This window comes from Microtus oregoni, unplaced genomic scaffold (assembly GCF_018167655.1).
Source record: "Microtus oregoni isolate MIOR12 unplaced genomic scaffold, Mior012 000029F_ref0000214, whole genome shotgun sequence".
NCBI lineage: Eukaryota > Metazoa > Chordata > Mammalia > Rodentia > Cricetidae > Microtus > Microtus oregoni.
Genome location: NW_024543088.1, coordinates 4370186 through 4394603, shown reverse-complemented (window position 1 = coordinate 4394603; position 24418 = coordinate 4370186). Strand labels below are relative to the sequence as shown.

The 24418-nt window shown below is 44.9% G+C and overlaps 1 protein-coding gene across 1 annotated transcript; it reads left to right on the top strand.

The window, feature by feature from the left end:
• Positions 1-22407, top strand: Ccz1 (CCZ1 homolog, vacuolar protein trafficking and biogenesis associated). Its single transcript, XM_041678362.1, has 15 exons — positions 1-187; positions 1100-1197; positions 1299-1392; positions 2685-2762; positions 3129-3176; positions 4348-4431; positions 6141-6316; positions 8282-8363; positions 11365-11426; positions 11696-11807; positions 17958-17991; positions 18615-18732; positions 19786-19944; positions 20287-20414; positions 22068-22407. The coding sequence occupies exons 1-15, from the start codon at positions 74-76 to the stop codon at positions 22121-22123; spliced, it is 1443 nt and encodes a 480-aa protein (XP_041534296.1). The 5' UTR covers positions 1-73; the 3' UTR covers positions 22124-22407.
• Positions 22408-24418: the final 2011 nt, after the last annotated feature.

Genomic DNA, 24418 nt, shown 5'->3' with positions numbered 1-24418 from the left:
AGTGCGGCGTTCCCTGAGGCTGCTGTCTCTGAGCGGGCGGAGGGGAGGCTCCCGAAGTGGGGGCCGGGCGGGGATGGCTGCGGCGGCGGCCGGGACGGGGACTTGGGCGGCCCAGGAAAAGCAGTTCCCGCCGGCGCTGTTGAGCTTCTTCATCTACAACCCTCGCTTCGGGCCGCGCGAGGGAGAGGTACGCTGACGGGGCTGCGGGGCGCGAGGAGGGGCCGGGGCACCGGCGGCCGCTGTCAGTGCTCGGGAGCTGCAGGGCGCGGCCGGGACGCGGCTCCTCCTGGTCGCCTCTGTCCAGACCGAGATTGCTCCGTGCCTGCTGTGGCTCCGGGTGGGATGTGCCGGGCACTTGACATCGCGGGCCGGTCCTGTCAGTGAAGGTCCGTCAGGTTAATCCTTCCGCCCTGCTTGACTGTCTTTCTCTTTGAGTCAACTCTGGGCAATCAAAATTGAACTTGTCGTCTCTTCTTGAAAGTCTTCGATTGCAAAGGTGGAACCAGATGGGTGGATGGTGGCTCCCAAAGTGGGGGTGGAGGGACGGACAAAAACACACAAAAACAAAAAAGAATCCAAACCAACTAAACAAACTTGGAGGAGCCTCAGAAAGTTAATCCCCCCCGCCCCCCAAAAATTAGTAAGAGATTTTGTTTGCTCCGAGTTGAGGGTGGTGGCTTCCTCAAAGGATGTCCTGATCTGTGTTTTGTTGCAAATAAATCACAGTCCTATTTAGAGGCTTTCAGTCCCAGTGTTCTTGAACCGTCTTGGTTTAATTTGCCGATCTGTATTCCTGCGCACGTGCATACATGTACCTTCCTCGAGAGGCTTGGTGGCTCGCTGAAAGAAAGCCGGGATTTTCATTAACCTCTTCTTGTACTACTGATGAAATGTGACTTGGTGAATACCACAGTTGTGAGACTGGGGGATGACAGTATTTACAAAACCACGATAAAGGAATTCTGGGTTTTCTAAAGTCATTTTTAGGTTTTGTCTTTAGCCTCAATGATGGCAAAAGTGGATGTTAAACTTAGCACTTTAAGAGTTAAGATGAATAAATGCTGACATTAATGCTGTGTTCTGTTTTTTCCTGCTTTAGGAAGAAAATAAAATTTTGTTTTATCATCCAAATGAAGTAGAAAAGAATGAAAAAATTAGAAATGTTGGATTATGTGAAGCAATTGTACAGTTTACGAGGTATTACTTTACATGATTTGTTTGTTGTTTGTAGAGATTAGTGAATTCTTTCGACTTACTCTAGCTGTTCCAACCATGTTTTGAAAACTTTTTCTCCCTAGGACTTTCAGCCCATCGAAACCTGCAAAATCTTTACACACACAGAAGAATAGACAGTTCTTCAATGAACCAGAAGAAAATTTCTGGATGGTCATGGTATTTACATATCCAGTAATAGTGAAGTTCTGGGGATTTGTATCCCTAGGAATCACAGGAAAATTGGTTGCAATTTAAAAATCAGTATTTCTATTCTGGTTCTGACTGTTTAATCCCAGCTCTCGGGAGACAGAGGCTCACAGAACTCTGAGTTGGGGGCCAACCTGGTCTAGACAGGCAGGGTTACACAGAGAAACCCTGTCTCTAATAGTAATAAAATAATAATAATAATGAGAAACTTTCTGTCTACAGATGGCGCTCTTTAGTAGGTCCTTGCCTAGCAGGCATAGGTTCCTTGCCAGGCTCTGGAATAGACACCACCAACAAACCAAAGTAATGTTGTGTCTAGTGGTCTAACATATTCAATAATTTTTGTGTATTTGTAGAGTGGTGGTGGGCATATGTGTGTTTATTCATTTTTTGTGGGGGAAGGGTGAGACAGGGTTTCTCTTTTTAACAGTCCTGGCTGTCCTGGAACTCTTATAGATCAGGCTGACCTTGAACTCACAGAAAGCTGCCTGCCTCTGCCTCCAAGTGCTGGGATTAAAGGCGTGTGCCACTGCTTCCCCGTGAGCCTGTGTGTACTTTTAGGTGTACATATCAGTCTTGGATGCTATTCCTCAGGAGTCCACCTGCTTTTCTGAGCAAGGTCTCTTATAAAGCTTGGAGGCTTGCCAACTGTGCTAATCTAGTTGGCTGGCAGGCTCCAGGAATCCGTCTGTCTCTGCCTCCCTAATGCTAGGATTGTGCCACCATATCCCTCTCCTTAATAATGTATTCATTTGTTTATTTATTTAGAGGCAGGATCTCACTGTGTAGCCCTGGCTGGCTTGAAACTTTCTTTGTAGACCAGGCTGGCCTCTAACTCATAGAGATCCACCTGCCTCTGCCTCTTGAGTGCTAAGAATGCCCTGCTTTTCCATGGGTGCTGGGGATCAAACTCAAGCTTTGTGCCATTCTTCCCGGCTCTCACAATTCTTTATCTGAATGTTTTTATTATACTTACTTATTTACTTTTTCGGGGGAGGTGTGACCTAGCACATGTGTTAGAAGGCAGCTTGAGAGGGTTTGCTCTCTCTTTCCCCAGCCTTGTAAACGAGTGCCTTTAACTGCTGAGCCACCTTGCTGGCCCTTGGTTGTCTATATTCCATTGCTGGAGCTGGACCCCAAGGATATGCTGGGCAAACATTCTACCACTGAGCTACTGCCCAGCCCCAGATTTTTAAACTTAAGAGGAGGTTTAAGACATACAATCGTATCATTATATAATTTCTACTTATCAAACTTCATAGGTTGTTCGGAATCCTATCATCGAGAAGCAGAGTAAAGACGGCAAGCCCGTTGTGGAGTACCAAGAGGAGGAGCTGTTGGTAATGTGCAGTCTCTGTCCCCGTGCCTTTAGGAGGGTTATTCCCAGATGTGTCGAGTGACTTCCTTTAAACTCTGTAGCTTCTAAGAGCCTTCTTGGGGGTCATAGGAAAGTTTTATGTTTATTGCTTACTTTAACATAATCTTCTAAAAATACTTAAGTGCCCTGTCTTCTTAATCCCTTCCACTGGTCATCTGTGTGTGAAGCCCTTCAAACAGCAGCTTCTTGGTTTGTAAACTTGCACTTGAATGCCTGTTATTTCAGCATACAACTACCGTAGAACCAAGTTCTAATAATCATGTGATTTGCCAAGAGTTGTTCTGTTGCTGTGCCCGGATCCAGTGAGATGCTGTTTTCTTGTTTGTAGGACAAGGTGTACAGTTCAGTGCTACGGCAGTGCTACGGCATGTACAAGGTAGGTGTGGCTTCCACATCTGCACTGCCCTCTGGGAAAGAACAAATAAATATACTGTTCTAAAATAATTCTTTATTTTAGTGTTTTGAAATGAAAATATCATCACAATATTTTCTCCTTTCCTTTCCTCCCTCCAGCCCCTTCCACATAACCCCCACTCCATTCGCTCATGGTCTCTTTCTCTTAATCATATGTTTGTATGTTTGTATATATGTGTACTACATACATATATAACCTGAATGCACACACACATAAAACCTGCTTGGTCCATGTAATGTTACTTATATGTATATGTTTCAGAGCTGACCACCTGGCTATCGGATGACCCTTTGGTGGGGGAAGACTATTTCTCCTGCTCTCAGCATTCCTTAGTTGTTAGTTTTTAATCTAGGTTAAGTCCCTTCCATAAAGTTTCTCCCTTCTGTGTTAGAATGGCTGTTGGTGTCATCCTTGTTCAGGTCTTGTTTGGGCAGCCACACTGATGAGATTTCACGGGTGTAGCTTCTCTGACATTTCTAGGAGATGCAACCTCACACAGTCTTCCTGGCCCTCTGGCTCATGCAGCATTTCTGCTTCCTGTTCTTCTGTGGTCTCTGAGCCTTAGGTGCAGGATTGTGTTGTAGTTGTTCACTTGGATCTGGGTGCCACACGATCGCTTCTTTTCTGCATTTTGATCAGTTGTGGTTTTCTGTAGTGGTCTCTGTTGCGAGGAGACTTTTCTTTGACAAGGGTGAGATCTGTACTCATCTGGCTAGACACTGGCGAAGGACATACAGGATCTGACTGGGCCGGCATTCTCTTTCAAATCAGGGTCTGTCCACTGTGTTGAAGATAAACTTGGGAAATGTTTACAAACAGTTTTGTTGTACTTTGCTTGCTGAGTCAAGTTTTCTCTCCATAGTCCAGACCAACCTCAAACTCACAGTCATCTTGCCTCGGCATTCTGAGTGCCAGGATTACCGGTGCATGCTGCTATGTCTGGCTCTAAAAATAGTTGTTTTTTTGGAGTACTGAGGATTGAACTCAGGAATGCGCACTACCATTTAGCTACATTCCCATCTTTAAAAATGTTTGATTGTTTTTATTGTAGTTTTTAATTTATTTATGGGGTCAGAGAGATCGAGTAGCGCAGGTCATTGACTTTATTTTCCACACTGTTTTCCACCATTAGCTTTTTAATGGGACATTTCAGAAAGCCATGGAAGATGGAGGTGTCAAGCTTCTAAAAGAAAGATTAGAGAAGTTTTTCCATCGGGTAAGTGTCCTGAATTATGTTTATAACTTTAATAATATGCAGACAAGTTCTGAGAGAGACATCAGTGCAGCTGGTATGTGAGTCAGTGGCTGAGCACTTAGCTGGTCTGGATAAGAACCTTGGCTGATCCCCAACACGAGGGGGCTTATGGAGCAATATAGAGCCAGACACATTTGTTTTTTAATTTATTTTTAAAGATATATACAGTGCATTAGTGTTTTGCCTGCATGTATGTTTGTGTGACATCCCCTGGAAATGGAGTTATAGATAGGTGTGAGCTGCCCTGTGGGAGGTGTGGCCTTGTTGGAGAAAGTGGGTTTCTGGGGAGGGCCCTAGGGTTTCAAAAGCCCAAGCCAGTCCAAGGGGCTCTCTGTTCCTTCTGCCTGTGGATCCAGATATAGAAACTGTGAGCTCCTTCTCCAGCACCATGTCTGCCTGTGTGCTGCCATGCTCCCGCCAGGATGACAGACTAACCTCTGACCCTGTAAGCCAGCCCCAGTTAAGCGTTTTTCTTGCCATGGTCATGGTGTCTCTTCACACTGCCTGACACAGCTGTGACACAGATTCAGTCACATGAATGTCAATGTCCCGAGTGATGACATCTCCGAATAGTTACCCAATCTCTTTCATTGTGCATTGGGTTTTGCTTCACTTGCCCCAACCTCTGTCAAATTCAGTTTATGTTCAAGTAATAATTCTCAGCTTATTTTCTCCCTAAAATACCTCTTGTTTTAGTTACTGTTCCATTGCTGTGAAGAAACACCATGACCAAGGCAGTTTATAGAAGAAGGTCTCTAACTGAGGGTGAGCCCATGACCACAGGCAGGCGGGCATGGGGCTGGAGCAGTAGATGAGAGATTCCATCTGTTTATATGAACAGCAGGCAGAGAGAAAGAGTGGCTGGATTTGACCCAGTGACAGATGCCCTTCTCAGAATGGCCCTTGGACTAAGGACCTAGCATTCGCATACCTGAGCCTGTGGAGGGGCCTCTCACTCAAGCCACCACATCTCTCGTACCTACTTTTGTATTGTCTAGTTAACTTACTGTGACTGTGTGCATGCAACCTGGGGTTGACTTGGGTATCTTTTTCAGCTGCCTTCCAGCTTATGCATTGAGTCAAGGTCTCTCCCAGAGGTCACTATTTCAGCAAATCTAACTGGCCAGCTTGCTCCAGGGTCCCCTGTCTCTGTCCCCTCAGCTGGGGTTGCATGGAGCCATCGTGCACACCTAACTTTTTCTGTGGATGCTAGGGTCTGAACGCCAACTCTCATGCTTATGTGGCAAGCGTTTTATTCTCTGAGCCATCTTGAAGTGTTTCTCACTCTAATGATAATTTACTAAGTCGCTCTGGTGCCATCTGTCTCAATCCCTGTTCTTGTCTTCATCGCTGTCCTATTATGAGTTAACTGTTGTCCTGACTAATATTCTTCAGAATGGCACTGTGTCTGTCCATGGCTCCATCGTGTGGATCCTTAAGGGGCTGAATCTTAAGAGATGAAACATACCAAGTAAACAGTGGGCTTTCAGCTTTTCTGTTGATTTTAAATCCAGTTACTCTTGACTTAGTACTTGTTGGACTTGTCCTTGTGCTGTTCATCAGAGTGTGACTGCCATACATGGCAGCCTAACGTGAGATTATTTCCAGTGAGGAGCACTGTATTGAGTATATGAGTATGCTGTTAAGCTTGTGTCTTATTTTCCCCACAGTATTTGCAGACTCTGCATTTGCAGTCATGTGACCTGCTTGATATTTTTGGAGGAATCAGCTTCTTTCCATTGGATAAAATGACGTACTTGAAAATCCAGTCCTTTATCAATAGAATGGAAGAAAGCCTAAGTATAGTCAAATATACTGCATTCCTCTACAACGACCAGCTCATCTGGTAGGTGACGCCCTGTGGCTTGGCCCGTAAGAGATGTGGTCAGAGTAATAAACTCAGCAGCAATTGGTGCGGTTGTCTGTCACAGCTGGACAGGTCTTGGTAGGAATTGTCAGATCAGAAGGATTATTTAGAACAAAGCTAGGATAATAAACAATTACAATTACCAAGCAGAGGAACCAGAACTAGAGCCAGAACTGAGGAGATGTCTCAGTGTTCATCCCTTTCTGTGCAAGGATGAGGATCAGAGTTCAGATCCTCAGAACCACATAAATGTCAGGGGGGTGGAGTGGCAGAGATGCAGATAGCTAGCCAATTTAGCCATGTTAGTGAGCTCTCGGTTTGAGGGGCGAACCCAGCTCAGTGAATAAAGTAGAAGAGCCATAGCGGATGACTCCTGGAATTAACTGTGGATGTCCTTATGTCAGTGCATACACTCAGTGCACACCTACACATGTGCACCTACGTACACGTAGAGTCATACACGAACATACATGAGAAGTGGGAAAAAAAGGTGGAAGCAAAGGAGAAAAGCAGAGGGGAGGAAAAGGGGGAGGTCGGGGAGAAGGGAGCTGTTCTCAAATAAATCAGTGTCTCCACCAGAGACAGTTGGGGTGACAGATGAAAGGCCACTTAGCATTGAAGTAAAGACAGCAGAAAGCTGCACACAATTAAACAGGAACCAGTTTAATAGAGTATAAATGCCATGTGTGTACAAATGAATTGTTGCTGGATTTCACTGTTACTGTGTGATGCACGTGTGGGCACAGGCATGTGGACGTCAGAAGACAGCCTATGGAACCGGTCTCCTTCCAGTTCTATGTGGACATCAGAGGACAGCCTCTGGAACCGGTCTCCTTCCAGTCCTACGTGGGCCCGGGGCTCAAACTCGGGTCATCGGGCTTGCATAGCAAGTGTGTAACTTGTGGTCCTCCTGCCTCAGCCCTCAATCCAGTGCTTACGTATATATCAGAAGGAAAGTTGTATCTCAATTTTGGTTTTACTTTGTCCTTCCTCTTTATCATCTCAGTTACTTCTGCAAAAGATATCTCTTATAACCATCCACATGTTTGGTTTGGAAATTTCAGTACCTGCCAGACTGCTGAGGGTCGGTGCTGCCATGCGAGCCCCAAAGGTTTTGAACCCCTCTTCCTATCTATGCACAGAACATCTGTTTCTGCTGTAGGGACCCTAGAGTATTTACTTTCATTTTTAAACATTTATCTTTATTTTATTTATGTGTATTGACATTTTGCCTGATTAAATTAGGCTGGGCAGCCAGTGACCCTGGGATGCTCCTGTCTCCACCTCCCAGCACTTGGATTGCAGGAATGTACTGTCACACTTAGCTTTTTACATGGGTGCTTTTTTGTTTGTTTGTTTTTGTTTTTTGAGACAGGGTTTCTCTGTGTATCTCTGAGTGTCCTAGACCTCACTCTGTAGACCACGTAGATCTTAAACTTACAGGGATCTGCCTGCCTTTGCCTCTCTGAGTGCTGGGATTAAAGGCTTTTGTTGTTTCTAGTCTCATTTAAAATACAGAACTGTGGAGCAGCAACTGCCAGTGGGTCAGCATGCAGTGCTAGTGCCAGCCCTTGGTTTGTGTCTCCTTCCTGAACTTACTGGTCAGAGGAGAGGGATCTATTTGTCTTTGTTTTGTTCGAGACAAGGTCTCCTGCAGTGTGTAATGTGGCCTAGCCTGGAACTCTAAATAGCAAAGGATGACCTCTGATCCTTCTGCCTTAACTTCCTGAGTGCTGGGATTACAGATGTGCACCAGCATGCCCATGCAGTGCTAGGGATGGATCCCAGATCTTCATGCATGCTAGGTAGTTCCTCTCCTGTCTTAACTCCATCCCTGGCTCAGCATCTTCCTATTACGTAAAGACAAAAACGAGCTTTACTATAGGGCAGGGAAGTCAGAAGACTAATTCCAAACTGTAACCCAGTGTTTTCCTGATGTTTCAGGAGTGGATTAGAACAGGACGACATGAGGATTTTGTACAAATATCTCACCACCTCACTGTTTCCCAGGCACATTGAACCTGAGGTATGATTGCATTCTATGGATGAAGACATACATGGTAGACGGGAGGTGGAGATGGGTGCTAAGATGGGCAACAGGACTCTGCTTTATGTTGGTATGTGAAACTCAGCAATATTTAGCTGTGCACTGGTTGGTCACGGTCACATGTGAAACCATGCATGTCACCTTTTCTATGGTCTCTTGTATTCAAAGGCAGGAGGTGGAGCGATTCATGGGACAACGAGAAAGTTGGGTCTTGGATAGGGTTAAAGAACTCTGAAGTGCCAGGGATGTGTGAGAGCCCTGGCTGAGTCTGCAGCGTCTTATCTACATTGTGAATAGATGACTAACTGCCTGGCTTGCTTTGCCACTGTTGGTACTTCATTGCCAACGTTTCATAGGGAGCATTAAGTGCCGGTGTTCTCCCCAAAGTATTCTTTTATAGTTTCTTAGGCTGGAAATGAAGTGTTCAACGCCCATAACGTCGTTATTTTTGCTTGTTCTGTTCATTTGCAAGCTCTTTTTTCACCCCTATCCACCATCTTTCTCCAGTGTTTAAGGCCTTGATTTGAAACAATGGGAAAACCTCTCTGATCAACTCAAGGGGAGGCATGTGGCTCATTAGCAGAGTACTTGCCTGCATACACAAGGCCCTGGGTTACAGCCTTAGCACTTCAAGGAAACACTGGAAGAGATTTGAGGAGAGCCTTATCCAGAATTTAGCTCTTTTCCGTCAGTTGTTGGGTACTCACTGTGCCCTAGTGATGCTCCCGGTGTCCAACACATACATCTAAATGCCCTCATGAGCCTCCAGAACTATCTCAAGAGTTGGTTATTCTAACAGGAGGTTGCTCAGGCTTAGGGAACATTAGCACTCTGGTAGATGTCTTAGCTTCTCGTCACTGATACCTGAGGAAAACAGCTCAGAAGGGGAAAGCTTGATTTGTCACAGTCTCCGGTTTCAAAAGTTGGCCGCTTGCATGTGGCAGAGGCTGCCTGCCTCAGGGTGGAGAAGCAGGGAGAGAACAACCAAGGATAGATATATCTTAGGTATATATCTTGGGTATGCCTGCTGACCTACTTCCTTCAACAAGAACCCATCTCAAATAGTCCATTCAACTTTGAATTCATCAATGGATTTTGCCATCAGTGAGCTTGGTATCCACAAGGTCCAGTCACCTGCCAGTAGCACTACCAGCTAGGGACCAGTCCCTTAACACACAATCATTGAGAGACATCCTAGATTCAAACAATACAGTTGTCCAACAAGGATGTGGCAGAGCCAGGACTACTCTACCAGATATCAAAGCCTTGCTTGTAAGCACATCCTCCAAGGAACTACTTCTGATGCTCGCCAACTTCTGATAGCATGGTGTCACAACAGAAGACTCTATCCAGTCCATGATTACATGACTGAAGAACGTGTGTAATGTGGAAGGCTACAATGCAGCACGGCAGTATGAACTTATACTATGAGAGCTTCTCTCATAGATTAGTATTGGGCTACACATTTTCACCATTGGGTATACTATGCATTGGGAATATTCTGAGGTGATATGTTGTCTTAGTTAAGGTTTCTATTGCTGTGAAGAGATACCATGACCATGGCAAGTCTTGTAAAGGAAAGTATGGGTGGCTTACAGGTTCAGAGGTTTAGTCCATTATCACGGTGAGACATGGCGGCATGCAGGCAGGTACAGTGCTGGAGAAGGAGGTGAGAATTCTACGTCTTTGATCCTCAGCTAACAGAAAGTGAACTGAGACACTGGGTGTAGCTTGAGCATATGAGACCTCAATGCCTACCACCACAGTAACACGCTTCCTCCAACAAGGCCATACTTACCTCCAACAAAGCTACACCTCCTAATAATGCCACTCCCTATGAGCTTATGGGGGCCAATTACATTCAAGCTAGTACATATTGTTAAAACCAGAAGAGCACCAAACGTTTTTCAAAATTTGCTTAATTTTATATGTATGGGAATTTTGCTGGCATATATGTTTGTATATCATGTGCTTACAGTGCCTAAAGAGACCAGAAGAGGACATTGGGTCCTCTGGGACTAGAGTTACAGATGGCTGAGCTGCCATGTGGCTGCTGAGACTCAAACCCAGGTCCTCTGGAAGCACAGTCAGTGCTCTTAACTGCTGAGCCATCTCTCCAGCTCCCAAAACAGTGGTTTTTTTTTAGCAAAATCAAAGCATGATAAGTACAGATCTTTGAGGAAACTTGGTGCCATGGATGGAGACAGATACTTTGACTGCAGACAAGCCTGTACTTCTGTAACTTTGAGTTCCCATGTGCAGGAATGGAAAGAAGGCAGTCTCCATGGGGTAGTGTGAAAAGATAAGAACCTTCGCACATGGACATTTCAGTTAGTAAAAGACTGGATTTGTTTGTGGGGTTTAGGCTTAGATGGACATTATCACTGTCCTGGTTAAACTTAGTTCTTCATGTATTTTCGTAGTATTTGTACTATATTTTCTCTCAATATTTCATGCATGTTGTATACATACAGTATGTATATTAATCATATCCACCACCAATGCTTCTTTTTCAGCTTCACCCAGAACCCCCAAATCATTTCCTCCTGGCTTCATGTTCTTCATTATTTATGTTACTAATGCTGACCTCCTTGCCATTTTCCAGCTCTCACATTCTTCACCCTCCCTTCTGAGGACTGAGAGCCTTCGATGGAGGTGGCGGAAGGCTGGTATAGATGACCTGTTCTGCCACTGACCACTCAGTCACTTAAACCCAGCTTTGACCAGTTAGTTATCAAGGCCCTGCATTAGCCATTATCACTGAAAAACAAGCAGACAGACCTCTGGCCAAGGTTGAGAGCAGCAGAGTTCTGTGGGTGCACACATCAATTTTAGAATGTAGTTTCCTTTTCTTTCTGGATGGAGAGGAATACAGGAAAATGATATAGCAGAATGGCATGAGACAGCTAGCAAGTAGGATCACTGTTGTCACACTGTGAAAGGCAAACAGTCTAATTGTTCTCAACATTTGTGATTGCAGTTGGCAGGAAGGGATTCCCCAATAAGGCCAGAAATGCCAGGAAATCTTCAACACTACGGAAGGTAGGACTTTCATTGTTTGGTTTCATTATCTCTTCTGGTAAAGATAAAGTCATGAGCATTGAATTGCCCTACCAGCAATAACACAAAAAGGAAATTCTATTGTCTCCAGTGACATGAAACTGTTCCTTTATTGTATTCTGATTTGGTGTTTACCAATGGCATCTAGCATCAACAGCACATTGATAGCCTTTGACTAGGAATGTGTTCTATTTATGTTGTGTTTACAGTTTACCTCATTGAGTTGAGTCATCTCTGTGTTTACTTTTAAGATTTCTTACTGGACCCTTGAACCTTAATGATCCAGAAGCAAAATGCAGATTCCCCAAAATTTTTGTAAATACAGATGACACTTATGAAGAGCTCCATTTAATTGTTTATAAGGTAACAACTGTTTTCCCTCCAGTGTTACAGATGACTACTAAAGCAAACCTCCTTTGCATGTGTAGACCAGCACCACGTTACACCTCTTAAATGTTTCTTGGAAAAGGGGTTGCAAACTCTGATTTCTGTAAAACTCAAAACGGGTGCTCTTCTGCAGTAGGAAGTTTGCTTTCAGTCCTTTTAGACGATTTTGCTACTAGTGAAAGAATTTCTGGCTAAGGTGGTATATTCAAGTTTCCAAAGTCCCGAATGCCCACAGACCAAAGGCTGTGAGAGGTGGTGCCCACGGAGCACAAATGCCTCCCATCTGTTCGCTGTGGCCGTGCTCCATGAATTCTGCTTTTGCTCCGAAATCTAAAGCTTTAGGCTGACTGATTGTAAGGGCAGTATTTTGTTTTATGATACTTCCTTGTGAGAATATGTGTGTATGTTAGGTTGAGTTTTCTTTTCACTTTGGAGTGAGGCTTTATTGTTTGCCCAGTCTGGTCTTCATCTCGACTCAAGCAGTCTTTACTTCTGCCTCTTGGTAACTGGGACTGCTGGTGTATGCCACACCTGGTTAGTGCTTCTCCCTGCCTCCTTTCTCCCTCTCTCTCCCCCTCCCTCCCCTCCCCTTCCATCCCCTCTTCCTCTATCCTCCTCTCTCTCTCCTCCCTCTAGTCAGTTGTGGTACAAGAAAGAAAACTGGTCACAGGTCTATCTTCTTCCATACCTGAAACTACAGATACATTTTCATTCAAAGGCTTAAAACTTATGACACAGGAAAACGGGAAAAAGGATGACCAGTTTGAGGGACTCCTGTCATTGTCTGGATAATAGAAAGATTAAAAGCAATGTCTGAGCCAGGTGGTAGTGTGTGCCTTAAATCCCAGCACTCAGGAGGCAGAGGCAGGTGGATCTCTGTGAGTTTGGGGCCAGCCTGGTCTACAGAAGGAGTTTCAGAACAGCCAGGACTACAGAGAGAACCCGGTTTTGAAAAACAAAAACAAACAGCAACAACCAGAATCCTGAGAGAATTCTGAGAGGAGAGGAGGCTCCAGTCTGGGCTGGTGCAGGTGAGCACTGTTTTCGGAGCACACAGAACCCCCAGCTCAGCAATGGCCTGCATAAGCCAGGTGTGGGAAGTGGGCTTGGAAAGAGAGAAGTAGGGCTGTTGCCTTTGTTAGTAGATCCTCCCCTTCCTGTCCTTGCTCACAGCTGTAGCTGAACCTGCAGCAGGCTGAGACAGAGTCTGTTTAAAAGACAGTACTGGTTCGAGACCAGCCTGGTCTACAAGAGCTAGTGCCAGGACAGGCTCCAAAGCCACAGAGAAACCCTGTCTCAAAAAAACCAAAAAAAAAAAAAAAAAAAAAAAAAAAAAAAAAAAAAAAAAAAAAGACAGTACTGAAGGAGAGACAAGCTGGCTGGGTGAGCATGTGTGCCAAGAAGCCGGACTCACCCTGGAGTCCATCCCATGGCATGGCCGCCTCTCTCGTCCTGTACCACACAGAAAGCCGCCATCCCTCAGCAGCTTTGGGTCCTCTTACACTTAAGTATGACAAAAATCCCAAACCCCCAAAGACCCTACAAGCCCTAGAAGGGGAAAACTGATTCTGGGGATAGACGAGGACTTTAAGAAATTAGTATACATAAAGCTGAAGAGGCGACTCAGCGGCTTTGAGCCCTGGATACTCTGGCAGAGGACCTGAGTTTGGCTCCCAGCACCCAGGTTATACAGCATCTCACAGCTGTGTGCAACTCTAGCTCCAGGGGGCTAATGTCCTCTGACTCTGTGGGCACCAGGTTCACGTGTGGTGCACAAACATTCGTGCAGGCAGTAAAATAAAAGTGGCAGTGTGCAGTGATTAGAGAAGTTGTGTGCATTAAGGTGAAGCAGGATGATATGAAAGGGCCCAGGCAACCCAGTGGAATGGCTCAGGACTATAACTAGAGCATTCAGGAGGCCCAGGCAGAAAGGTCATAAGGTCAAGGTCATCTTAGCATTTAGAGTGGGAGTATTGTCCCCCTGACGAAAAGCAAAACAAAACAAAAAACCACATTATAGTAAACACAATTTAATTAAAGCTATCACTTAATTTTTTTTTTATTGTGGCTGAGTGTGGTGGTGCACGCCTTTGATCCCAGCACTAGGAAGGCAGAGGCAGGTGAATCTCTGAATTTGAGGCCAGCCTGGTCTACATAATGAGTTCCAAGCTAGCCGGAGCTACACAGTATGACTCTGTCTCAAAAATATTGTTTTATTGTGATAAAATATGCACTGTTAACAGCATCTCTTTCAAGAACTCTTTGTCCTTTATACAGTAACTCTCCATTTCTCTACCCTGAAAATACAATTTTTAAAAGGGTTTTAATTTTAAAAAGTTTCTTATTTATATGTGCATGTGTGTGTGTGTGTGTGTGTGTGTGTGTGTGCACGCGTGCATGCATGTGTGTGTGTGTACATGCAAGGGTACCTGTGGAGGCCATAGTAGGATACCAGAACCCCTAGAGCTGGAGTTAGAGGCAGCTGTGGGCCACCCAAGAGTGTTGGAAATTGAATTCCAACACTGCAAGAGTAGCTAATACTTTTAATTGCTGAGCCATCTCTCCAGACCCACTGAAAATATAGCTTTTAAAAGATGAAATTCATTAGAAGGGTCAAGGTAAGTTGCCCCATCCTGGGTATCTCCCAAGAGATATGCTCATGGGAGGAAGTAGCATGCACAAAGCCCTTGTGTCTTAGTTAGGGTTTTTATTGCTGTCATAAAACACTATGACCAGAAGTAAATTGGGGACGAAGGGTTATTTTAGCTTACAAGTCTATATCCCAGTCCATCATCCAGGGAAGTCAGGGCAGGAGCCGATTGAGGCCGTGGAGACAGCGGAAGACTTGCAGGGCGTAGCTCAGTAGAGCACGTGTGTGGCGTGTGTGACACCTGGCTTCAATGCAGTGTCTCCCAAGCAGTCTGAAGTTGTGAGAGGGAGTGGTTTTGGTGTAGGCATTGATGTTGATGATGATGACAATGATAATGTTTGTTTTTTTGGTACCAGGTCGCAAACCCAGGGTCTCGTGTACGTTAGACAAGGACCCGACCACTGAGCAGCATCCCAGCCCCACTGTAGATCACAAATGAAACAGAAAACAGACAAACTTAGTAGAGTCTCGCTGCACCCTGACATCCTCTTGGTGTACTGCATAGCTGTGTGGCAGCGGCCTGAGGAGGGTAAACTGCGAGAACACCCTAGAACCCACCCCAGCAGGTCTGACCCAGAGCGGTACTGAGGCCTACTTTAAGGCAGCAATTGGAGTAGGGGAAAGTCTGTCGTCTGCCAGACTAGAATCCTGGTGTGTTCACAGACAAGGGTTCGCTCACTGAGCCAACACTAACTGGCTTTCCACCTCTTGACTCTGTCTATAGATACAGTTTAAGGTGCGATGTTAACTTGTGTTGTGTAGAGCCCTTATCTTTTTAAATAGCCTTTTGGGGATGTAATTTATTCATTAGTGTAGTCAAGGGTCAGTTCAGTGGCCTCAGGAGTTCAGGAGCTCCCAGGACTATCTTCACTTTGGACATCAACTGCTTTTTGGGGTGACATTTAAAGTCATTAGTTCATGGGAAAAACAGAACCCTGAAAGGCCTTTATGTTTATAGGTTACCTTGTAACAGTGATGGAGCAGATAGATGGAAGTCAGTCCAGGACTGAAGTGGTTAAGAGCACTTGCTGCACAGGAGTGAGGACCTGAATGCTGACCTCAGCACCACCACAACAAGCATGGTCTCACATGCACCTGTGTCTCCAGCTCTGGGGGGAGTGCAGTGGGGTGTTCTGAGAAAGGAGGGTTGCTGGGGCTTGCTAGCTGCCAGTTTAGTTGAGAGACAACAAAACCCCATGAACTCCAGGTTTAGGAGAAGACCCTGCTTCAAAGGAACAGGGCAGAGATGATGGATTCCTTCCCCTGGTCTTCATGCAGGTGCACACACACACACACGTACACACACACACACACACACATACATACACAGTACACACAATCAAGAATCACCAGACTGGCACACTTCAGACAGCACAGCCCCGATTTCTGCAGTAACGAAGGAAGTGTGTGCAGTGATGCCCTCTAGGGAAGTTGTCTGGCTACCATGCCCAAAACTTTATCAGGGATTGGTCATGTTGACCTTCTCACCAGTCCTGCATCTGTCAGGCTGATTCCAGAGGATGCTTTTTTTGTTGTTGAGATTCCTGTGTCTAGTATAGGTGTGAGGGTAGTGCCATCATGGGATGATTTGAGAAGTCTGTTTTTGAAAGACTTTAGAGATTGGTGCTAACTCTTTAAATGTTTGCTGGAATTCCCAGTAGAACTCTCTGTACATGGGTGTTTTTGTGTGAGTATTTGTTTTTTTTTTTTTTTTATTTTAATGTAGTCCTGGCTGTCCTGGAACTCATCTATAGACCGGAATGGCCTTGAACTCACAGACATCCTCCTGCCTCTGTCTCCCAAGTGCTGGGATTTAAAGTGTGTGCCACCACACCTGACTTCGTGTAAGCTTTTGAATTATGAATTTCTTGTTGTCAGCTTATCTTGTTCCATTTCTTCTCGAGGGAGTTTCAGTAGTTTCTGTCTTCCTCGGCCATTTATGAATTCCAGTAAGCTAGTTAGCTTGTTGGCATACACATTTTCACGGTACTTATGTGTTGCTTTTTCCTCCTCTTCCTGTAGAGCCATGGTGATGTCTCCTTTTGATTGCTGATTTACCTGGAGTTCTTCTCTGTCATTTTTTTTTATTCCAGTATGAGAAGAGGGTTTGCAGTCTTGTGTTGTCTTTTTCCCTGGAAGCCAGTGCTGGCTTTGTGCGTTTTCTCTCTTGTTCCCTGTTGGGGGTCACTACTGCTTTGATTATTGCGACTCCTTCCTTCTGTTGGCTTCAGGTTCAGTGTGCCCCTTTTTTCCAGTATCTTCAGATGGGACCTTAGGCCATCAGTTTTAACTCTTCATTTTAATTTATTTGTAGTTATAAAGACTATCCGTGTAACACTGTGTGTGTGTGGTGTGTGCACGTGAGTACGGCTGCCTTTAGAGGTTGGAGCTGCCAGATTCCCCTGTGTCTGGAGTTTTGTGAACTGCCCAACCTGGGTGCTAGGAACTAAGCTCAGGTCCTGTGCAAGGGCAGTGCGTGCGCCTCACTATGAGCCATCTCTACAGCTCCTGTTTGGTTTCTTTTGAGACAGGTCTCAGGTAGCTCAGGCTGACCTTGAATTTGCTGTGTAACTGAGACTGCCCTTGAACTCCTGATCCTCTTTCCTCTTTATCTCCTGAGTACTAATATTACAAGCCTGTACCACTACACTTGGCAATTTTAGGGTTTTTTTTTGAGGGGGGGGCGGTTTTTGAGACAGGGTTTCTTCTCTGTGGCTTTGGAGCCTGTCCTGGAACTAGCTCTGTCGACCAGGCTGATCTCGAACTTACAGAGATCCGCCTGCCTCTGCCTCCCGAGTGCTGGGATTAAAGGCGTGCGCCACCATCGCCCGGCTGGCAATTTTAGTTTTACCTATGGTCTTGGTTGTTGTTACTTGCTGATGTCATAACTGCAATTATTTGGCAAGATTTTAGCAACATGTAGTCTCTTTTAAGTTGATTTTTTTTTTAATGGAAATTGTCAAGTGTACACAGAGAGACTAGAACAATGAAATCCGAGGCATCCATCAAAGTTGAATTAATAAGATGCCAAGTCTTATTTTTAAGGTAGGGTTTCTCTGTGTAGCCCTGGTTGTCCTGGAGCCCTCGCTATAGACCAGGTTGGCTTCGAACTCAGAGATTCAGCTGCTCCTGACTCCTGAGTGCCAGGATTAAAGCTTGCACCACCACGCTCAGCTTCAGATGCCAGCCTTTTGTCTGTCCATTGTGCTGTTTTGTTTTGAGAGCATTTTAAATTACGCCACTTCATCTTTAAATCCTTTGTGTCCCTGACTGATGAGGCCACGCACCATAGCATAAGTACCATACCATACCAAACAAGCCAGCCCCCTTCATATGAGCCTCCGCACTGTCTGGTTGACAGAGCAGTATCTTCCTACAGTTGGTTTGTTGAAATCAAGACAAGCTCACCACATTTGCTTACAGCCCTTATTCTGCCTCTCTGTACCAGTTGTAATCTCTGGTTTGTCTCCCCACAGGCCATGAGCGCAGCTGTGTGCTTTATGATTGATGGTAGGTGTCCTCGTGGGTCTGCTTGCAGCCTGTCTGGGTCAGATCTCTGCAGTTTGCTGGGTTCTGTCCTTAAATGATCAATATGTTGTCACAAGCCATGGAGAGGCTGTTTTAATCACTGCTCCCCATTTGGAACCTCTGCCACCTTCATTGATCCCTATTACATTTAAAGTCCAGCAGTAGGACCAGTGCCTTTCTGTGCTCACTGACTGTGGTGGGTGGCAGTGGTGCCTGCCCTCTAAGGACTCAGGATTAAATGAGGTATGTTTGAGATGAATCAAACAGCCGGTGACTCTGAGTGCTGTGTCCTGTGTGTTAAATAATACTTGACCTTGGGTATTTCTGGGGTGGGCAGCGCGTTTGCCACTACTTGAGGTATCTAAAGCCTCCCTCATAGTGAAGAGGCTTCCCTTTTCATGTTAGCTGTAACCAACTCTTTTTATTTCTGTTCAGTTTGGGAGGAAGGGGCATCTGATTGTTTTGTTCCCTAGTTGTCTTTATCTCATTCAGTTGGTCAGTAGATTTTTCACTGGAGACTGTCAAGTATTGAACTGTAGAATGAGTAGGAACTGTTGGACACAACGTACTGTAGCACTGAGTGCTGTTTCTCAAACTCCCGCCAGCCTCCACGCAGCTGACACTGGAGTTTTGCCGAAGATTGGACAGTATTGTTGGGCCCCAGCTTACAGTGCTGGCATCTGACATCTGTGAGCAGTTTAATATCAACAAGAGAATATCCGGGTTTGTATCTGTGTCATGTTTACGCTCATACACTAAGTGCTTAGGTCAAGTGGCAGTGGCTTTCACTGACGGGTGTGAGCAGTGTTAGCGCTGCAGCGTGTCCTGGAGCCTAGGAAGCAGTGTCTGCTGTTCCGTCCTATCTGTGATGTCCCGAGGAAAGGAGAAGGTATTTCCCCATTTGAGTTTCATCTTCAGTGGAAGAGGCTGATGCAGCTTGACAGATCTCACTGGGATAGTGGAAAGTTACATAGTGAGCTGCAGTCCCGTGACTACTTCACATGGAACACATTCATTCCCAGCACTGGAGATAAACGAAATGTTAGTCTCCTAAGTCGGGGCCAGCAGAGATCAGTTCTTTCTGTGACAGAACAGGTAGTAAGTCAGACTTCATGGACGATATACTTTCATTTAGAAAAAAATCACATAGCAGGGAAAATATTTTTGTTAAAGTAGACCAGCTCTCTGGAAAATTTTTATCATATTAGATATCATATGTTATTATTATTGGATGAAGCATTGGTTACAGCTGAGATTTTTTAAATTTGTATTAAAGGTTTATTTATTTTATGTACATGGGTGCTTTATCTCCATGTACATATGTAGGCCAGAAGAGAGCATCAGATCCCATTATAGATGGGTGTGAGCCACTATATGGTTGCTGGGAATTAAACTCAGGACCTCTTATCTGCTGAGCATCTCTCCAGACCCCCTCACTGAGATCCTTGACTTGAACACCCAGCCATGGAAAACACAAGACCTTTATACAGTGTGTCTAGGTCAGAGGGTGCTCTTCAGGAGGCAGTTCTCCTCTTCCATCACGTGCATCCTGGCTTCAACTCAGGTCTTCTTGGTGGCGAGTGCCTTTCCTTTCTGGGTCACCGTGCCAGCCCTGCCATACAGTTTTAGTTCACGAATGTTGTGTTCAAAATTCTTTTGGGTTTTGTTTGTTTACTGAGACAAGGCCACATGACACTTTGAAAGTTTCACACTGTGGCTGTGCAGTTGGGTAATTATTCTTTCAGATTGTTACACCGCGGTGTCTTGTTTGGACAGGTCTGAGAAAGAACCCCAGTTTAAGTTCATCTACTTCAACCACATGAATTTAGCAGAGAAAAGCACGATTCACATGAGGAAAACGCCCAGTGTGTCGCTCACGTCCGTCCATCCAGAGCTGATGAAGATTCTAGGTGACATCAACAGTGACTTCACCAGGTGATTCCAGCCGCTTCTCAAAGTGGTGCTGTCTTTCTGAGAATAGATTTGAAAGGAATTGTATTTGTTTTTTATTTGTTTGTTTACACAAATTTCACTCTGTAGCCTGGGTAGTACTCAAGATCCCCCTGCCTCAGCCTTCCCAGTGACGCAGATCCCCTGGGAAGGGCTCAGGCTCAACCCACTCATGGATGTTATTCCCACATCACACGAAGTTGCCTTCATTCACACATAACTCTTGACTGTTTGTGAAGACAGTTTAGTGCCATTTCTTGTCTTGAGTTCTTTTTCCCCCACAGTAGAGCTGAGTATATAAAACTATCCCATCTGAAACTCTTACAGAGCAGATGAAGATGAAGAAATCATTGTGAAAGCCATGAGCGATTACTGGGTTGTTGGGAAGAAGTCTGACCAGCGGGAGCTGTATGTAATTCTGAATCAAAAAAACGCAAACCTGATTGAAGTCAATGGTAACTAAGATTTGATATTTCAATGGAATTTTAATGCCACTGATATTTCAAAATGATCTTTTCCCTGTACTGAGAAATATTATAGAACCTGCACACGGTGGTTCACACCTGCAGTTCCAGCTCTCAGGAGGACGAGGCAGGAGGATCAGGAGTTCAATATCATCTTCAGATACATAGTGAGTTCGAGGTCTGCCTGGGCTACGGGTGACCCTGACTCAAAAAAGTAAATAGGGCCTGAAATGGCTTAGTGGGTGCAGGAACATGCTGCCAAGCTTGACGACATGAGATTGATCCCCGAGACACACAAGTAGTCCTCTGATCTCCACACGTGTGCCATGGCGCACACATACATGGCCATGTTCACGTACGCGCATGCACACACACAAATAAATAAATATGTAGTCCTAAACATAATAATGCCTTAAAAGAAAATTGTTTTTGCCGTGCAGTGTGGTGCACGCCTTTAATCCCAGCACTTTTTGGGAGGCAGAGGCAGGCGGATCTCTATATTCAAGGCCACTCTGGTCTACAGGATGGGAGCCAGGGCTACACAGAGAAACTCTTCAAAAAACCAAAAAAAAAAAAAAAAAAAGAAGAAGAAAGAAAAATAAATCAACACCCACAGCCCCACAGCTGTGCACACTGTGTACAGCTGTCCTTTCATATGTCTGTGATGAGAACACGTCTCTCTAAACAGGCTGCCAGATTGACACGCTACCTCCAGCTGTCACCCTTTGCACATGGGCTGGGTCTGGCTGTTTGCACAGTGTGTCCAGCAGCTGCTTTGTGGTCTTAATGAATGTTGTCCTGAAGCAAGGGTGGCGTTGGGCCTCTCCGGTGCTTAGCTGTAGAATGGCACTAGCAGCAGCACGGTTCGGGGACATAGCCCATTAAGCACACTGTAAAGGAAATTGAGGGGCTTACATCTTTACTTTTGCCTATTTGTTTGGGGGTTTTTGTTTTATTTTTTTGAGACAAGATCTCCTGTCTGTCTGGCCTGAAAGTTACTATGTAGACCAGTCTGAAGATGAACTGAAAAACCATCCTCTGGCCTTTCTCCTAAAGAACGTGATTACAGGCAGCCTCACCATGCCCAACCTTAAGACATTTTATATCTGTGTTTGTGTTAATATTTGTGTACTGAAAAGCATCAGTTAGTGCAGGCCTGAAATAAAAACAGGAATTTAGAGGAGTGGGCATGTAGCTCTGGTCCAGAGTTTGCCTGGCAAACTCAAGGCTCTGGGCTCCAAGTGAAGTGGGGGTGGAGTAGAGTCGAGGCCATGGTCTCTGTGAAGCACTTGCTGTACATCCCTAGTTGTAGCCAGAGTTTCTGTGCACCCCATCCGCTTCTACAGAGCGCCACCCTTCTAATGCCCCGACTGTGGGTGTCTCAGGCACTCCTCACACTGCTTCTTCCTGACCCCTAGAAGTGGTATTTCTAGTGTGCTTAGGAGTTTGTTAGTTGTTTCCCAGGCTGCCTTCCTGTTGGCTAATCTTGTTATTGCTTAGGCTTTTGGAATTTAAAGTCAACATTAGTGCAGACTTACTTATTTCCTAACTGTATCCCCAAAGAACCGAATGTCCTGACTAAACATCTAACCTTTAAGGAGAGAAGCTGTGTTCCTTGATACACCGTTTTCTGTTCTTTTGCAGAAGAGGTGAAAAAACTCTGCGCCACACAGTTCAACAACATCTTCTTCTTGGACTGACCCCGCTGGCTCCCTGGGGCCTCTTTAAAAGCCTCAGCAAACCTTTTGTTTACCGCTACAACTTACTGGTCATGACACTGACTGGATTAGTGACGAGAGTAAAGCAATACCTGCTTTGAAAAATCAATTTCTACTTGATCTGATGATTCCCTGAGGTTTTTAGATGCTGATTATTTATGTGGAATTAATTAAAGGTAGTCAGCTGAATATCATTCCATTCTTCTGACATTATGTGGATATTTTACTGGGAAATAAGACTAATAAATTGTTAAAGTTTTTAAAAATTCTGGTTTCCTGTTGAGTCTTCTGTTGCTGGTTGTTTGACTGCACTGGCCAGTGGGGCTCATGGTCAGGGTCCAGAGCCACAGCTTGGCTGTTAGGAGCACTGGCTGCTCTGGTGGAGCACTTTGGTCTGATTCTCAGCACCGATACTGGGTGGCTCCCAACCTCCTGTAACTCAAGCTCTAGGACAGTGGTTCCCAGGCGTCCTAATGCCACTCTCCTTTAGTACAACTCTTCATGTTGTGGTGACCCCAACCATAAGATTATTCTCAGTGCTACTCCCTCACTGTAATTGTGCTGTTGTTATGAATCATAATGTAAATATTTATATTCAGGATATCTGATGTGTGACCCCTGTGAAAGGGTCATTCAACCCACAGATTGAGAACCACTGTCCTAGGGTGGTTTCGGTCTCCTGGGGTACCTGAACTCACATGTACATATGTGCACATATACAGTTAAAAGCAAAAGTCTTAAAAAAAAAACAGTCAGTATTCTGACAGTGTGGGATGCTCAGCATTGGGGTCTGCCTGTTCATGAGAGCAGAACAGTGAGGTACTGATCACCCCAGAGTGGTCTAGCCAGAAACTGTTCCGCTTTGTCATGAGGCCCCCCTAAAAGCCATGACACCCTGCATCTCTGCACAGCTGGGGTGAAATATGGCTGAATTTGAGTGGTCTGAAAAACATAATCTTTCCCAGCCCCCAAAGCAACTCTGCAATCAGCTTATAACCTCCATGAACCTACTGTGTTTGGGGTGAGGAAGCAGCTTCATCAGTTTGTACTGGCCTCATTGTTCCTCGGTTCAGAATAATTCACAGTTGCCATTATGACTGGTTTTCTCTGCCCAAGCATAGCCTGAGACTGTGGGTTTTAGTTCCCCACCACACTAGGCTTTCCTGAGTGTCCCTGAAGAGATTGCGGTTGCATCTCGATTAGATCATGGTTGTCTGTGACGTGTTATTTCGAGTTGCACACGTTTGTTTCAGTCAGCATTTATTCTCTGTTGCATTCTGGCTCCAGAGTCTGTGTATTAATTCGGACTTCTAGTTGAGTTGTTTTGTTATTTTGCTAATTTCAGGTTTTTTGTTTCTCTGGTCAAGATGGTAATCTTCCCCGGAACTCTGTCAGTTTTGCAGGGCTAATATGTAGATTCAAATATGGAATACTTCCTTTGGGTCTTGACTCCTTTGCCATTATCTTAATTTGTGTGTGTATGGGTGGGTTATAATCATGGGTATGTATTTATGTTTATGCAAATGTGTGTGCAGGTGTGCAAAGCACATACGAGTGTATGAGTATGAAGGTCAGAGGTCAACATTGCTATCTTCCTATATTTCTCTCCATCCTTGTGTGTGTGCTTATGGTGTTTGGGTATATGTCTGTGCATGTGTGTGTGGTATGCATGTGTCTACATGTGGATGGGTATGCTTACTTACCTGTGTATGCTTACATGGAAGCCAGGGATAGATCTTGGATGTCTTCTATCACTCACTACCTTGTTTTTATTTATTCATTTATTTATTTTTGTGTGTACATGTTTCTCATATCCACAAATTCCAGAAGATGGTTCCAGATCCCTTGGAGCTGCAGTTACAGACTATCGAAAGCTGCCCCATTGTGAGTGCTGGGAACCAAACTTGGGTCCTCTGTAAAAGCAGCACGTGCTTTGAAGCACCGAGTGAGCTCTCTAACCCCTATTTTTGTTTCTTTGAGATAGGGTCTTGCTATGTCATCTGGCTGACCTGATCTTGCAGCAGTCTCCTGCCTGTATCTCCTGAGTGCTGGGATGGGCCTCTTGGTTCAGCTAACGTTGATTTACAAAAATATATTTAATACACATTTACTAATATATGCATGTCTGCATAGTCATTTAGTTTAGTTTTTGCAAATGCAACCATACAAGAAACTTCACATGTGGACCCAAGTAGAGCACCTCAGAAACTCTATCAGAAGCTAAGCTCAAACCCTTTATTTTATGGGACACTCATCACAGAGCTCATATGTCTGCTG